Source organism: Mytilus trossulus, chromosome 2, assembly GCF_036588685.1.
Source record: "Mytilus trossulus isolate FHL-02 chromosome 2, PNRI_Mtr1.1.1.hap1, whole genome shotgun sequence".
Lineage (NCBI taxonomy): Eukaryota > Metazoa > Mollusca > Bivalvia > Mytilida > Mytilidae > Mytilus > Mytilus trossulus.
The window spans coordinates 54,160,612-54,179,591 of NC_086374.1; the positions used below are offsets into that span (position 1 = coordinate 54,160,612).

At 31.7% G+C, this 18,980-nt stretch overlaps 1 protein-coding gene across 4 annotated transcripts in view; it reads left to right on the forward strand.

Moving 5' to 3' along the window:
- Positions 1-533: 533 nt before the first annotated feature.
- LOC134707576 (uncharacterized) overlaps positions 534-18,980 on the forward strand; it is a 31,559-nt gene continuing 13,112 nt past the window's right edge. The window contains exons 1-2 of one of the 4 annotated variants that reach the window (XM_063567472.1): positions 534-794; positions 15,011-15,545. In XM_063567472.1, the coding sequence (XP_063423542.1) occupies positions 15,013-15,545 (533 nt within the window). In that variant the 5' untranslated portion in view covers positions 534-794; positions 15,011-15,012. Of the gene's footprint in view, positions 795-7,400; positions 7,491-12,781; positions 12,927-14,123; positions 14,144-15,010; positions 15,546-18,980 lie in introns of those variants that run through there. The other 3 variants (XM_063567471.1, XM_063567473.1, XM_063567474.1) reach the window with 3 other exon arrangements.

Below are 18,980 nucleotides of genomic sequence, written 5' to 3' on the forward strand. Positions count from 1 at the left end.
CTTATTGATATATATTAATGTGAAATTGAATAATCTGTATTCTTTAATTTCCTTGTTTCTGACAAGTATATGAAGGACACAAGACTCACATGAAGCTCAAGAGGTCGGCAAGTTGAGGTACACAGTTCGTACCAATTGCATAATTAATCCTATTTTTCTTTGTATTAATTGTTGTTGTGCTTTTATTGTTAACTTTGCTTATATAAATAACATTTTTCATTTTCATCATAAAAAATGTATGTCTATTTGAATTTTACAACTCGTGCTGTGCATGCTTCGACCGTCTTGCGTTGTTAAAAATCTTACGCATCCAGTAGCGGTAACAATGAGTTAGGAAGTAAACAAAAATGAATGATAGTTTACAATTTAAAATCTTTTTACATAGTAAACATGTTTACATCATATATTAATATCAAATGTTAAGTATTAATTTAACATTTAAACTTTATTCTTTGTATTTAAATTTATAAATATTGAAAACATATTTAAACTTCAAAATGTATATGTATCAAACACATTGGTCGTAAAGAATTAATCTGTTTAAATGGATGGAAACGGTAATTGCTTGACTATATAATCTATCCGTCAGCAATTCACCTGTATATATACTATCAAAATAAAGGTGTCGGTCTATTAATCAGCCAAATGAAGAATTAAACGGAAGATCTTGACTACCGAACGCTTGATCAGATACAAAATGGCGGTTTAATTAGAAAAATGATATTTTGATAATAGCAACAGTGGTAAAATGAACATAGGACATGAAAATTTCTTAAAGGAATTCAACTAAAAAAGTAAGTATTTTTGATTTTGGTACCATAAATTTTATATATATATTTTACCCTATATTTTCGGAATATCTGTTGACTACTGTATATAAATTGTTTACAAAAAAGATAATATACAAGTCTGAATTAAGCGAGACTTTTTTTTAAATGTCATTGAAAAATCAACGGCAATTTTTTGATAAAAATATATCTGTGTGATTTCCATCTATTCAGAGCTAGATTCAGAATTTAGCTTTTGTTCTCTTTTTTAAGTTTTTATCTTTTTAGCCTATTTTTCTATAGCATTCTTGGCGTACAACCGTGTTTTCGTACATATATTAAACCAATAGTATTATTAAAGGCGATTATTTAATATGTGGTATAATTAGAAATGAATAGCTGATTTTATATCCGCCCACATATAAATGGTGCCAAATTGCAATTAAAAGTCCATAAGGTTTTTTTTCCCTGTTAACAGTCTAAGTTTATATTTAATAAATTGAGTACAAGAATAAATAAGCAAAAATAAATTATTCACTATAGCACACTAAAATATGAATCCCTTATTTCACTCTTGTGCATTATGTTTGTTTGTTCTTCTATATATCTTTATTTCTCAACAAACCAAATTACAATGGTATAGAGATACACAAAATAATTACATAGTGTATATGTACAGACATACAAAAAATTATCTTCCGTTTCTTTCATTTTTAACCATCTGAAGCAATCCGTAATGTAAAAAAAATAATTTTCAAATCTATGCACCTAATGTCATGAAATTGAATTTCCAAAATTACAGACGATCGCATTGACAGTGCAAGTTTACTTTTGAACGATATTTGATAAGAAGAAAAAAAGTGACAAATTGTTTCGTTTTGACTCTTGCTTTGTTCATTACTGTTGGACTATCAGTCCCCGAGAATATCGTCAGCTCAGTCGTTACTACTTCAGTACTGGTATGATTTATAACAAACCTTTTTAAAACAAAAAAACATAAGACAGCATAGTTTAACCCCGCAACATTCTGTTCCAAGTCACGATCGAGTCTTATTGAGTGGTTATCGTTTGTTGCTGTATATAATATTGTTTTCGTTCATTGTTTTTTACATACATCAGGTCGTTAGTTTTTTCGTTTGAATTGTTTAACATTTGTCATATCGGGCCTTATAAACTTACTATGCGGTATGTTTTCTCTTCTCATTATTGAATGCTGTACGGTAACAGTATTTGTTAATTTCTATTCAATTTTGGGTCTGTCTTATTGGCAATCATACAATATCTTCATTTTTTTATATTTCTTAATTTCAAGCATTTCAACAAAATCTTTCCTGAAAAGTAATGAATTCTGCATGGGTATGCTTCGTGTACTTATGCATATCTGTGACAAGAGTATTTAATAATCAAACAGTATATACATATATTTTATATGATTTCTGCAACACGTGTTTGTTTTGACCAAAAACCTTGACCAAGTAAGCTTGCTAATAAGTGAAATAAACTGAAAATCAATTTAAGAATTGATTATTTTCCCATTATTTTAATATAAAGTAATTAACAATACCAAAGTATAATTAATGATTATGTTTTAATTAAAACATGACAATAGCTGAATAAGATCTCATTCATAAATTTTAAATGTGATAATTTAAAAACATTTTAATATCAGAACCAATTATGGTGTATTGAAAGTTTATCTTTTTAATAGAACAAATTGTGTTCTACTCTTGAGACACTGTAACAAACAGGATATCAAGAATACTAAGTCTAATTAAAATATGAAATTTATGTTTCCTAAACTTTCAATGTGAAAAGCCGTTGAAACAAATTAGATTTTACCTGTTTAAAACCATGAAATAAACTGAATCGGAGTATTTGGTCTATTTTGTTCAAAACGGTTTTAAATTGTTCGATATAATACATTTCCATTATGTCTGAGTATTTAAATCAAAATTGGATGTATTTTATAGTTATATTTATATTCTGATAACATGACCTGAACCTAAAACTATCAATACTCAAGGCTATTAAATGAAAACGGTACATTCTGATTAGAAATTGCGTGTTTTTTCAATTCTGCGTAGTACATTGAACTGTATTACTACTATCAAACTAGAAGAATTTTCGTAAGTTAACAAATAAAAATTTGAATAAAAGACAGTTTTGATCATAAGATTTTGTAGTTCAGGTTTGTTTGCAATAAAAATTTGAAAAAAAAAAATGAACGTCTCGACACTGGCTATAACTTTCAGTTAGTTAATTCATCATTTTTTTCTGGTGTTAAAAATATTATTCAAAATGTTGACAATAATAATTCAGGAACAAGTGAATTAAATGGATTATTTTGTCGAACTTTCGGCAGGAATCTTTTGTATCAACAGGTTTGGGTTGAAGTTTAAACTTCTTTAATTTATTTGCCTGAATGTGCTAAAGGAGTGAAACACAATTTAATCAAACGTATATATTGTGTTCTCATAAACTATTCGTCACAGTAAAGTATTATTATAGTATGCATGCATGCAATACAACACACACCACAATATAATACAATGTTTAAATTAAATTAAGATGTATTAAAATAATGATGGGAACGACTTCAAATTTGAGAATGGAAAGAGCGACTGTCTGTGTGACGAGAGAAAAAGGAGAAATCAACCCAAGGCCACAAAGATTATTGTTTTGCGAGATCTCAACCCTTCACATTTCCTCTAGCCAATGTAGAATACACCTCTAGCCAATGTAGAATACACCTCTAGCCAATGTAGAATACATCTCTAGCCAATGTAGAATACATCTCTAGCCAATGTAGAATACACAAACACACATCAATACGCACACAGTTAAACTCGTTGTAAAGTAATCCAAGTCCGATGTAAAAAGTAAAAAAAATTATGTTATATATATGAATTCAAAACTAATGACAACAACAAAGCTGTAAATAAAGGCAACAGTAGTATACCGCTGTTCAAAACTCATAAATCCATGGACAAAAAACAAAATTGGGGTAACAAACTAAAACCTAGGGAAACGCATTAAATATAAGAGGAGAACAATGACACCACACCGAAACGCAACGCACACAGAAACGGACCAAGCATCAGACAAAATCCCACGAGAAAAACACATATAACATCTAAACTAAATACATGAACTGTAAGCATCGATTTCCGGGTTTATTATGTTTATGTACTTGGGCTTTTTAGTTCACGTATATGTTTCCCTCTAAAGCCGGGCAAGGTGATTACGTTGTTTATGGAAAAGAATGCAATGACAGTCCCACGATTTAATAATTTAATTTATTATTCTTAGCCCTTGCAAATATAGTTATGTCAAACATTATATCAGATTCATTGTACTCGTATAGATTTTCTTAGTAGTAAGTAGTCAATCTGCATTAGTCAATTTAGTGTTGCATGAAAAAACTATTTTGTGTCCAAATGAGAAAATACATGATTTATGAATGTCATTTAAATATTGATTGGTTTATACTGAATGTGACAGAAAATAACTGTATGTGCGCCATAGTCCAATCTAAAAAGATACTATCGGATGAAGTTCAACCTCAGTTGAACATGAAGAGTTGATACTCTGTTTATATCCTACTGACAGATGATAACGTTTGTCAGTACTTGTTTCCTCTCCGGTAATACTATAATCTTCAAGCAATTTTTATATTTGTGCGCGGCGCCCACAACCCGTACTTTTAATTGTCTACTTAATATTCTATTGTTCAACAGATCAATACAAAACTTCCAAAAGATAATAATAATTTGTCATTAATTTATAAACAAACGATTGACTTTTGTTAAAATATACACAAACTTGTACACAAATTTTCTTGGCTATTTTGAACACGTAAATATATAGTTGTTCTAATCAACTTGACATTGTACGGTATACCATATGGGGATCTCAACATTAATATTATATCGTTGTCTCAATATATATATAACAATATGATATAAGTACGTCTAAACCAGTGAAACCTCTACAACAGAGGTATCCATTGGATAACAATATATAACACCCGGCCACCGAAAGCGTATATTTGACAAGCCTAGGTGGTCGAGTGGTATAGCGCGTCGGATATAGTGGAAGGCGATCTGGTATCGATATCCCAGTAGCATGAGTTCGAATCCCGGCGAGGGAAGAACAAAATTTTACAGATCTAACATTGTCGGGATGATGTTTAGACGAATTATATTGTTATTTCGATATAATTAAATCGTTATCTCGGAAGATTATATCACTATCTCTATAATTTATATCGTGACATCGATATATTTATTTCGTTACATCAAAATGAATTAATCTTTCTCAAGAACCCTAATAAGATCTTCAAAATAACTGTCTTGAAAGCTTTTAATGCGGCCTTATCAGTCTTTTCCACAAATAAAAAAATCATCAACTAGGTTGGCATATGGTACTCCAAACATTGCATTTTCTTAATATTCTTTGCAGGTTTGTTCAGGGAATTTATTTACTGTCTTAAAACCGTTCACAAGACCGTAAGACCGTTCACAAAAGCTGTCCATGGTTCTTGCTGCATGTCATGCCTTAAAGTAAGCACTTTAATGTCAGCTCCTGTTCAGCATTTTATGAAGAAGAATCAACTCGGGGAACATATAATGGCAACAGTAGTTTATTGCGTACAATTAATTTATATCGAAATAACAATTTATATATATAAACAATTCGTCTAAACATCAGACCAACAATGTTAGATCTGTAAATGTGCTTTCGCCAATTTTTGTTCTTCCTGCGCCGAGATTTGAACTCATGCTACTGAGATATCGTGACACCAAATCGCTTGCACTGTATCCGACGCGCTAGACCACTCGACCACCTTGGCTTAAAAAAAAAGCTTTCGGTGGCTGGGTGTTAAGTTTCCTCGTCAGTTTTTATCTAGCGTCGTAATACAGTACATGATATATAGGCCATGAAGATGAGATTGTTACAGATCAGCTGAAATATCTATAGTAAAGGATCCTACAAATCAATGCAAGATACAGTCACAAAAATAATTATACTTATAAGTACGTCTGAACCAGTGACAACTCTTCAACAGGTTTATCCATCGGATCACCAGCAGTGATGGTGATACAAGTCCGTGTATCTTCCGTGTATATAATTCGTTTAAACAACAGCCCAACAATGTTAGATCTGTAAATTTTTGTTCCCCTTCGCCGAGATTCGAACTCATCCTACTGAGATATCGTGACACCAAATCGCCTGCACTGTATCCGACGCGCTAGAACATTCAAATATATAGATTGAGATAACGTTATAATCTTATGTTGTTATGTTCCTCTGAGCTTCCGTAACATTGAGACAAAATTGTTTTATACAGAAAAAAAAATGCCCCTCTTATATGGTGGGGTGCGTGTTGCTTTTTCTTTTGTTTTCCATGTTGTATCTTCTGTACTATTCTTTGTCGGTTTGTATTTTTATGTTTAGCCATGATGATGTCCGTTTATTTTCTATCTATGAGTTTGACTCTCCCTCTGGTATCTTCCGTCCCTCATTTATGTTGATAGCCTTTCTCTGATATTAAATCTCTATTGTTTTAAAAAAAATCTAGACTACGAATAAAAGAGGGACGAAAGATACCAAAGGGACAGTCAAACTCAATATGAGTTTAACACATTGTATATATATACATTTTTATTTATTAGAGACCGTTTATTGAGTGAGGGTCTGGACGGGGTTTTACAGAATAGAGAGTCATTGACCAACACTCCTGAAAAGGGACCAACAAGATCAAATAAGAATAGAGAAAATAGGACAAAACATTAAGAATAGAGAATAGTTTTCCAAAATAATAAAGAAAAAAGAAAATGACCCTTTTGAGATCTTAATACATTTAGAGGCAAATTGGAAATCTTAAATGTCTAAATTGTTAAAAAAAAACTAGATTTCTTGTTTTCATTGAGTCCATATTGTTTCTAAAAAAAATAACAATGAAAACATTGCTTTATTATAGTTTCTAATTTTGCAGCTTAATGGAAATGAATAACTTTATTTCACGTTCTTCATAGTTATTACTGTTGCAAGATTATGCTTCGCATAAAACATTTTCTTTTATTTATATCTTAAGAACAATCATTTTTTTAAAGGACTTAGTGTTAAGAAACTTCAAATATTTTCCCTAAGAAGCCTCATTGTACAAAGCTTTTTTTAAACAAAATAACAATAGATCTTGTTTTTCTTAAACTGATTATTTTCCATCTGATTCTATTTCCTTCAGATGTCCTTGTCTTAGATCTTTGTCAAATTAAACGGTGTATTGATTTCGATTTTAATTCTGTGACAACGAGGTTCAGAGGGTATCAAAGCTATTATCAGGAATTAGGTATGATTGAAAATTAATGTTACCGAATTCAATAATATAGCATACGAAACTAACAAAAATAATCTAACACAAAAAAGAACAAATAAAGCAGAATAAATATATAATATTAAACAATTGTTGTTAATTTGGTCCATTAACTCTTTTTGTGCGAGTGATTGATCAATTGATCGAAAGTATTATATTTCAAAAATCACTGACCTTTGTAATTAATACATATATTGTTGTTTCCAAACATAAATTAGAGAATTTTAAAATATAAAACTGCCTTTTGATTTTTATAACTATAACAAAATGGAATTTGGATATAATGTAAATTAACAAAATGGTGCTTATAAGAAATCGTGCTGGTGAAGGCCAGATTTTTCGTCCAGGTAGGATTTTAAACATATTTTTTTTTATAAAATTACCATATATTTTTCAATGAAAAACTTCATTAAGAAGAAAGACCCAAGATGACTAAGTTTCAATATTTGAAAGGCTGCATAGATTCTATAATGATCCCTGTTAGAATCCTAGTAATGAACTGCGATATCTAATGATTTCTAAAGTCTTTTTATACGATACGATTTTTTATACGATTCGACACCGACACTCAGTTAAATCGAAAACATTCTGTTCACACAATTTGAATATTCACAATTTGTAATTCCAATAAAAATTATATGAATAAACCCATTCATTTATTTAATTAGATCGACTTTGAATTTTCTTTGTAAACTAGTCGAGCTAGTGCCATATATACGCACGGAAGGAAAACGACAACCACCTGGGAGATGGGTGTTTTAACTGGCAAAATAATAAGAACGAATACCCTCCATCGAGTTTGAAAAGAGTAAAATAACAAAAATACCGAACTCCGAGGAAAATTCTAAACGAAAGTCCTTGAGCAAATGGCAAAATCAAAAGCTCAAACACATCAAACGAATGGATAAGAAGTGTCATATTCTTTACTTGTTACATGCATGATGGAATGCTGAAAGTTTTACAATCTGTATAATCTACTAAAATGCAAACATAAAATGAGATAAATTTGATGAATTCGGCTATTATGTGTATGTCCTCTTTGGGTATGTAGCTGCAAAACATTGCAGTATATTTACCAATCACTGACTTGCATGGTTTTATGGTGTAGGAAAATATAAATGTGTTTCTAGACGCAAGGCATTCTTAATTCAATTAATATGTAGGATCCTTTAATATAGATAATTGAGCTGATCTGTAATAATAACATTTCCATGCCTTATATATCATGTACTGTAGTACGACGCTAGATTAAAACTGACGTGGAAAGGTAACACCCGGCCACCGAGAGCTTCATTTTGAAGCCCAGGTGGTCGAGTGGTCTAGCGGAACAGCTACAGGGCAGGCGATTTGGTGACAAGATATCTCAGTAGCATGGGTTCGAATACCGGCGAGGGAAGAACAAAAAGTTTGCAAAAGCAAATTTACAGATTTAACATTGTTTCAACCCAGTGGCTTGTGTTAGTCTTGTATTATTTTAGTTTTAGTTTCTTGTGTACAATTTGGAAATTAGTATGGCGTTCATTATCACTAAACTAGTATATATTTGTTTAGGGGCAAGCTGAAGGACGCCTCCGGGTGCGGGAATTCTCGCTACATTGAAGACATGTTGGTGACCTTCTGCTGTTGTTTTTTTATTTGGTCGGGTTGTTGTCTCTTTGACACATTCCCCATTTCCATTCTCAATTTTATTAGATCTGTAAATTTGCTTTCGCAATTTTTTTTTGTTCTTCTCTCAGTAGCATGGGTTCGAATCCCGGTGAGGGAAGAAAAAATGTTTGCAAAAGCAAATTTACAGATCTAACATTGTTTCAACCCAACAATGTTAGATCTGTAAATTTGCTTTCGCAAATTTTGTTTGTTCTTCACTCGCCGGGATTCGAACCCATGCTACTGAGATATCGTGACACCAAATCGCCTGCACTGTAGCCGTCCCGCTAGACCACACGACCACCTGGGCTTCACAAAAACAAAAGCTTCCGGTGGCCGTGTGTTACCTTTCCTCGTCAGTTTTAATCTAGCGGCGTACTACAGTACATGATATATAAGGCATGGAGATGTTATTGTTACAGATCAGCTCAATTATCTATAGTAAAGGATCCTACAAATTAATGCAAGATACAGTCAACGAAAATAATTATATTTATAAGTACGTCTGAGTCAGTGACAACTCTATCCATCGGATCACATATATATATATAAATATTTTTCTGATTCTATGGAAATTAATCCCTTTCCGAACCCATTGTATAACAAAATTTAATCAATGTGTGTTTACCGGTGATCTCAAAAGATCATTGGACGATTTTAAGGGTCATAACCTTTTTAGCTAACAGGGGTTGAGTTCAATATCGTAGCTGCTACGTAGCTACTATCAACATCTAAGTAGCAACGAGTCTTTAACATTCAATAGTCGTAGCTGCTACGATATTGAACTCAACCCAGATGAATCAAAATGCTGGGTTGAGTTCAATATCGTAGCAGCTACGTAGTGCTACGTAGATTTTGACTATTGAACGTGTAGCTATAGATTCTTATATTGATACCAGTGGATTATCTGATTTATCCAATCATGATAGTTAAATTATAAATTTGAAAGTCCTCGCCGAGACTCGGACTTAAAAATGATAATTTAACTATCTCGATTGGATAAATCAGACAATCCACTGGTATCATTATAAGAATCTATATATATATTTCTGTGACTGTATCTTACATTAATTTGTAGGATCCTTTACTATAGATAATTTAGCTGATCTGTAACAATAACATCTTCATGCCTTATATATCATGTACTGTAGTACGCCGCTAGATTAAAACTGACGTGGAAAGGTAACATATGGCCACCGAAAGCTCTTTTTTTGAGAGCCCAGGTGGTCGTGCGGTCTAGCGGGACGGCTGCAGTGCAGGCGATTTGGTGTCACGATATCACAGTAGCATGGGTTCGAATCCCGGCGAGGGAAGAACCAAAAATTTGCGAAAGCAAATTCACAGATCTAACATTGTTGGGTTGATGTTTAGACGAGTTATATATATATATATATATATATATACATAACATATACTGAACGACTTTAGAAACGCAACACTCATTTTGTTGATTTTTTTTACCAAATCTTTTTTGATTCTCTTACAACTACTTTTCATGCTTATCATGCTTATCCTGCTTCTTTCTCCTTACAAAAAATCTAAATCTGACTTACCTGTGGTTATTGAACATACCGATTTTTTTTCAGTTTTTTTGGCCTTGTGAAACAGTTCTTTCAATCCTTTGCCTTACTTATTTTTTTTTTAAATGTTGCATCTCCATTTTGCCAAGTCTGAGAAATAAAAAAAACAAAGAACTGAATTAGCCCTTTAGAATACTGCAAACATGAAAACATAAATGTGCTGCAACCATACCGTATGACTTCAGAAACTCGTCCTACTGTCCTTCCGACAACGATACAAGTAGACAAGGTGTAATGCTGGCCATCAATGAACAGATCAACGTGTAGTGACATAGAAACATCATCAGAATTTTGATTATGCAACGTCATTTGCCAATCATGTTTACGGCCGCAACGTCAACTGCTAACCAAATTGCCGAGTGCCATTGAGTACAGATTCATGCCATAAATGTTTCACATGAACTGCCCTGCCAAAGAATTGACTGAAGGAAAACCTGTAAAGCCATCAAGTTCCAACCGCATAATTGCCAAAACCAATTAATGGGTTGAAAAAATGCAAAATCAGAAGGTGTAAAACAGAACCCAAAAAATGTCAGACAGAATTTCTTGACCTTTCTGACAATTATTTTGGCGTTTGTAACAGGCAGTCATCGCTTTTGACGTTGACACATTCATTCAAAAATAACACAAAAATAATCTAGTGTTGCGTTTCTAATGTCGGTCAGTATATGAACATAATAAAAGATACATAGAAGTATTACCATTTATCAGCAAAGGGTTCAGATTTTGGGAATAAACCCCAGAAATCGACAAGATAGTACAGAGTTTTATATTTCCATAAAAAGCAGTGCATGTTAAGGTAGAAATTTAAATGACAGAAAAAAAAGACGCAATTAGATTTCATTCGAATTCCATAACTACAAATAGTTTTCTAAAAGTGTTACTGCATCTGAAAATTTTAAGATAATGACACTTTTCCTGATTTACAAAAAACAAACTGCTCATTTTAAAACACGAGAAAAGATTAAATATGTTTTTATCCCTTGTCTTCTATATGAATCAGACGCATCTCGGATATGAGAAGTTTACATTTAATACATACAAGTTCAGAGTGAGTGTGCCATCTACTGGTTATTAAAAAACAAACAAACTCCTGTCGTGTGCACTCTTATATATTAAACCAAGGATTTGTAAAGTAAGATCTAACTATACAAATCCTTGATTAAACAAATATTTTTTATAGGAACGATCATTAAAAATTATAGAAATTCGATATGATGCGTTATCCATTTATAATACTCGAGAAATTCCAAAAAAGATTAATAATCTCGTTATGGTTCTGTTAGTTAGAGAATGGCAAATTAATCCTTAAAACTTACAAGATATATAACCTTTTGTTACTATGCGTATTTAACCAAATAGAAAGCTCCAGATGACTTAATCTTATTTGCTTTGTTAACGGCAATATTGAAATAGTTATCAAAGGCATCAGGATTATAATTTAGTACGCCAGACGCGCGTTTCGTCTACATAAGACTCATCAATGACGCTTGCGAAGAAGTATAGATTCTCGAAAGTGAATTCACAATTCCATATTACTTCCTATGTTTGTAATTTAAAAAGTCCAGTAAATAGTTAGATCAATCCTGTGTGTTATACTTTCATTATTTATCGTGATAACTATGTTAGGTTTATCAATATCCTAGCCGATACTGCAAACAAAGCATATAATGACTAAACTATATCAGTTTAAACATATTTATTTATAGTAGATTGGGAAACAAGTTTTGCAATTTATTTAAATCCCTTTCCACTTTGCGGGTGCGAGTGCTGCATTGTAGCGGCATCGAACCTGCTCTTTTTCGAAATCTACAAGTGTGTCTTTTACGTGAGAGGTATTGTTCTCTCTCAACACGGGCCAGCCATTTATCGTCCCCTTCCGATGGACTATACTCGTTTTCTCGAGACTATATTAATTACGTAAGAAGTAGAAAGCCAAATGTAACCATCAAGGGAGGGAAAGTAACAGGAGAACAAGTCCCGTATTAAAATAAGGTTTATGAAGACTTCCTTTTGTTGTAGATTTTGTGTCATTGTTGACTTTTTATCTTTTTAAATAATACTTTAAAAAAACCAATTTGATTACCAAAGGATTATCTGGATTAAACAAAGCAAGCATGTGAAGTAACATAACTTTGAAAAGAATTTAATCGACATAATGGTGTAAAACTTTATCATTATGTAAACTATTTTACAGGTTACTCTGAACCTGGGGTAGTGTTTAAATACCTTTAATTTTTGGTACATACTATTTTCGTTTTACGTATATCTACAATTAGTCAAATCAAAGTATCAGATGATATTGATTAACATTATACAATTCTTTTGTGCACGTCTTCAAGTATGTGGTCGGGCATTTAAATTCTACAATAATAGTTCACTGACAGAATTAAACATTTATTAACTGTTAAGATCTTCAGGTATGATAACAGTATATAAGTGTTTTGTGCTATGTATATTTTTTTTCTTGGATACAAAACAATATTTTTGATTTAGAATTGCTCTCAGTTGAAAGTTTGATAATAATTCAGGGCTGTAGAACGAAAATATAGTGTGGTATGTACGTTATTTGCTAATATAATTCCTTTTTAAACATAATTCTGAAGGTTTTAATATCCCATTTTATTCCTTTTCTCGTTTTGATATTGTTAAAAGACTTACTTCATTTGACTTTTTTAATGAACTTTTTGTTTGATCTTGGTAATAGGAGACTAAGGAGGTTTGTTTTGTATAATATATATGAACAAGAAAAATGGAAGAGTCGTGAAATATATTTCCGTTTTCATTTAGAGTTCAACATAACTGTATCAAGAATTAAAAATATAACACTTTTTTACACATAAAAGATGCATGTGCATAAAGGCCACAAAATGTCAATGTAAAACAATTCAAACGAGAAAACTAACGGCCTTATTTATGTACAGCCTGTTTTAAATTGTGTATCGATTGATTTCGTGATTCATATTCCATCAGTTTTTTGTATGATTTGTCATTTAAGTTCCCCTGGTTTCTCCTTTGAGTTTTAATCGATTGATAAGATTTGAAAAACTACTGTTTCCTTTAAAAATATATTATAAATTACTTCGAAAAGTTCGGTATTGCAATTGGTGTACTGTCCGCTATGATGAAACAGAGATTGCAACACTCTAAGGTTAAGCTGATATGTAAGCTGTTCTGTTTGGTTTCTATCGGAATAGGTGCATTTGGTATCCCTTGCCTTGTGTCTCGGGTAGATATTGAGGAGACGTGAAGCATGTGCACTGAATCCTACATTTATATAAGAGTATGCGTAAAATATCATTAACATTTGTCTGGTAAATACTGCTTTTTAAAATCATATATGAAAGTTTATACATGTATGTCAATCATACTCCGTAGGTATTCTCCTATATGGACTTTGTATAGACATTTCCTTTTTTATTTTGTTTTTCATTGCTCTGTTGTGGCTAAATTGGTTTTCTATGATTTATTTTAATAATTTTTAGATAATTGGACCTTCCACTCTTTTGGCATCCTAATGTGGGTTTATTTCCAAAATACGTATTGTGCGCATTAAATTTAGTGACGTATATATATTATCACATAACGTACTTTTATCTTGGTTTTTTTTCACTTATTTTTTAAGTGACAATCGCAAAGTAAATTTTTGAGTTGTTGATACTTTAAGTCATATCAGTCTAGCATTCGACATTTCGGTGTTGATATAAGACAAGTTGGAAATGTGAAAACGGTGAGTTATGAGGTTTCAAATTGATTAATCATATATGGACAAGGTAAATAATTTTGAAGCTTAAAATAGTTTTCAGTTACCATTAATTCTTAAAGTAAATACAAAAGATATAAACATCAGCAACATTTGTATAACTCAAATGAACTTTTCTTCTAATAATATTATGGATTAATCAATGAGCTCTACCTTTTCTGGAAGTCACATGTATTTTTGTGTGTATTAAAATGTTCTCAGATGGATAAAATAAGCCTGATATCATTTACATCTGAAAAATGGTAATAAGATTGTTAAGATTTTTAACAGCGAGAAAATCTCCGAATAATAAACAAAATCGAACAGTAAACGTTATTATTGTATAATATGATACTCTTCAATTAAATAAAAAGATCGTTTACTTTTCTATATACAAAATGATCTGTAAGAATGATTAGCATATACAAACATCAGATATTCCTAGATATGGATGACACAGGGAATAAAAATGAATCGCCTTAGTCTTCCTCCGGTTAGCATTACTCCAGCCTAAGTAGGGCGTCTGTTTGGCTGTGCGGGATTTATAAGTACGCAGCCAAGTCTGGTTAGACTGGGGATTTAATCCAATGGCTCGAGTAAAATCCGAATTCAAAGCTAATAACTAATAATACAATATTCATATTTCTTAAACTATGCTTATAAATAAGGCGTATAGTCTTATATATAAGCCAGGTTCATGTATCTAAGTGACTTATCTGTATTACAAAATCAATTTTACGAATGCATAAGAAATATTTTTTTATTCAACATCAATAATGTTAATGTTTTGTTTGAAAGATTTTCTTCAGTTTCTCTGAATGTTAAATCTTTTATATATTCTATTACTTTGTAATCGATTATAAAGAATTTCTAATGAATTATAAATGTTCTCTTTCAGATATGGCGGTTTTAGTAGAAAATCCCACTTCACTAGATAATGAATTGAAAGGTCCGGTTGCAGATGATGTGCATCATGCTAAGCTTGCAGATGTTATTCATCTTAAGGAAGCCAGATTTGACGACCGTGGGCTTTTACAAATTTCAACAGTAAAACATAAACCGGAAATAATAAAATATGACATGAAACACAAAACTAGATCTGCAAAAACGAAAGACACCGACAACAGAAGTGAAACAACTAGACCTCTAACTGGTTTGACCAATGAAAATAGATTAGAAGTTGAAAAATCAGAAATTCAAACAACTGCTTTGTCCGTTACTGTTGAACGAAAGCCTCTTCATAATATTCAGCCTGGTAGGAGTGTAACCGAACATGGACGCAGTTTCGGTGGTGCTCATCCTGTTCATATTGGTTCAGCGCCACCTATGTCTTCTCCAACGGCATATGAAAGAGGTATGCTGATTCAGCAACACAGAACACGTCGTGTTCCTACTAGAATGGTCCGTCTAGCAACAGTCTCGATGTCTGCAAGGTAAGTTTAACAAAAATGCTTGACAAGTGTCTTTTCAAACGAGGAAAGTTGCTATCGGAAAATTTTTAAAACCTTCTTTTTTTCATATGTCGTTTAAGCATCTTTTTGCATCCATACATTTGATATCAAATTATTATAAGTTAGAGAGAGCAATGTAACTCTGTTATCACAAACTCTTAAAATTCAATTCAATCAATTCAAATCTGTATTGCCATAAAACTATATATTTATAGTATGTGACACAACAGAACAAAATGAAAATAAACAATAACAACAAGATCATTTATACCGGTATACACATACTAGATGTAAATATTTCAAGAGTCCCCTGTCCTCAGTTCAATAGACTGTTTTGAAAAGGATCCTTGAATGGGTTAACACACTTTAAAGATTTGATTTAATCTGTATATTAAATACTTCTTCCTCGGCATGTTCTAATTTCTATTTAAATAAATGAAATGAGGCTAATACTTGAAAGTGAAGTGTTCCTGGAAAACTATAAAGAAGCATATATAAAAGTGAATTGTCATTCACGCCTCGTGGTCCTTTTAAATATAAATTTCTTTGGAAGTACTTTCAGTTATATTTGTTAATCCTACGAAAAGTCAAATTCCCTTTTTTGAAATCAATATCTTTTTCTTCTATGGCGGATTGCAACAAATAACCATGTGAACAATTTGTGTCAGGAAAATTATGAAACAAAATAAAGTTTATTAATTGACGAAATTAATAACAAAAATGTACAGAACCGAAAATTTGAAGCAGCAATTTTAATTCATAATAGTTTCCTAAGTCTTTACTTGTCATTTCTTATAAGAAAGAATAATTTCTGAAATATCCTTTTATAGTAGTTTTCATATTTGCAAAACAGTCCATAAAACACGTGTAATAGTGCAGTCATGATACTTCAAACTGGTTAATTTCCGTTCTTAGGTAAGGGTGGGCTAACACTTTTCAGCGATGATGTTACAAAATGACGGGTATTTTATTTATTTTTTTATCTTAAACGTCTACATTACTTGTACAATATAGGGGAAATAATTCGATTTCATAAAGAAAATCTCCGTAGCAAAGTGAGTATTTAAAAAAATTGATATGTAGAGTCGCTTTGCTTGTTTTGGTAGATTAACAACCGCATTCAATTGCCAGCATTGATGGAATATATCTTGTAAAAAAAATGATCAAAGCGATCGCTTACTGAACAAATGGATGGGGTTCGGTCTGGTAGTACATTGAACATTTTAGATTAAAGATTACGCTCTTCTGCTTTATTTAACGCCATTGTAAAAAAATATATCACGGAATTAATCAATGTTTTGATATTGGATATCTTCAATATATTATACGTGTACCTGTTCAGCTTCAAACGTTACATCTGCAGATTTAGTATCACTGAATTAGCTGCACAAGATGATGAATCCTTGGCTCAGTTGGGTAGGCTCTTCTGTGATAATGGTGGTCCCGTATTGGACCAATGAAGTATAGCAATAATTATACAAACAAACAAAAAAATTATTGCTGGTCATCTAACGAGGGTTTCTATTTTGTTGTATTGTCTTGTTAACTGATATTTGTTCACCAACATATAAAATGAGTATCAGGACAGGAGTCATACATAGAGTAGGCATTGCTTACACCATTTCGAGCCACTTGAGTTAATCACTTATTTGAATTTCAATAGTGTTTTTCTGTCATGATTGTACATAGTTAAAAACCATTACCACTTGATACATATGATTCAGATTCAATAGTTTATTAAAGTCTCACCACATACTATAATATCAAGTACATAATATAAATATTTAAAATGCATGTGCCATGTGAACTATGAGAGACTGTTATTTACAATTATAATACAAAAGAATTAAAACATAGTTTTGTTATTTACGCAAAACACAAAAGTGCAACATCACCATGCACATTCAAGGATAAAACTTGATACATATATCACATAAATTGGAGAAAGAAACTGCTAGTCCTTATAGTTTGTCAACTGCTCAAAAATTATAAGTTAAACGTACTTTTGGGATCCATCAAATACGTTTTTGTGTTTGCCGGTACACTGAATTTTCAATATAGGGAATTAACTTTAAATAAGTCATCACACTTTTTAGTTGCCCCAACACCTACAGCCTTTTTTCCGATACTAAAATACTTTGAGTATACTTAGCAAAAAAAAAACATTCATTCTTGTTTTTGACTCACAAAAGTGAAAGTTTTGGACTATCATCAAAGTGAAAGCGGCTTGATAACTTATATGTTATCCAAGATATACCTAACTGCACTACAGCTACTGTTATACAATTGAACCACGAGGTTTTGTGTATCTGTTCTGGACCACACATACACGTATGGTCATGACCATGTGCCTTTATACCCATATTGTCCGACAATGAACGTTGAAAAGATATCACATAAAGTGAGAGTTTATAAATATATTATTTGGACTTTTTCAATCATATGGTATCATTGTTACAAGATTAATTGTATAAAGCGAATTCAATTTACAAGTACAAGTAAAAATTATAGTCAAATAACTTTTAAATGGTCCTTATTGATATGTTCTTGCGAAACACCATCTGTCGACTTCAAGAAATATCTAAATGAACTCACAGTTACTTTAGTCATTGAGTTCGTTTTCGTTTTCTTCTTTTTATTTACTTTTATTTTTATTTTATATTTTATTAATTTTATTAATTTATAACTTCCTAAATGTTTCTTATTTGTTTTAGTTCCGTCATGTGTTCTTGCCCCTCTGTCAACATACAATATTCCAAATTAGATGGGTATCTATCATATTTCAGCCTTAAGTTGCCTCAACCTAAAAAGCTTAAAGCTGTGTTATCAGCAGTAAATTCCATAAAGACTAACTTTCACATAAGATATCATATGAACAACCACTGATGGAGTCCTTGCACACTATCATGAGGTAGTGCTAATGTTGTTTTTTCTTCTGAGTAGTCCCTTTTAAATCTAGAGAGAAAAAAGCTGAAATCTATTACAGTGGTTAAACAGATAAAACAACAACTTGGTAGACAGACATATCGTGTCTCCTTGAAGTTACTAGATGCGGACTAGTGCTACTTAACCTGTTGTTAATTGGACCTTATTCATATTCTTGCACTCGGATCGTCCGCAATCGACTTAACCTGTTGTAAATCGGACCTTCTTCATATTCTTGCACTCGTATCGTCTGCAATCCTCAAAGTTAATTCCATACATCAACCTTGTGTAGGGTAAAAAAATCAATCTTTTGAATTGTAAAAGTAAGTTGTTTACGGAATGTCAACACAGATAAGAAAATAAATAATTATTTAAAATGTAGTTTGATTTTAAACTTAAATTATTTAATCGATAATCATTCAGGGGGGGATACATTATCTACTTTCACCATAGCATTATAAGTATATAAAAAAGATGTGGTATGATTGCAAA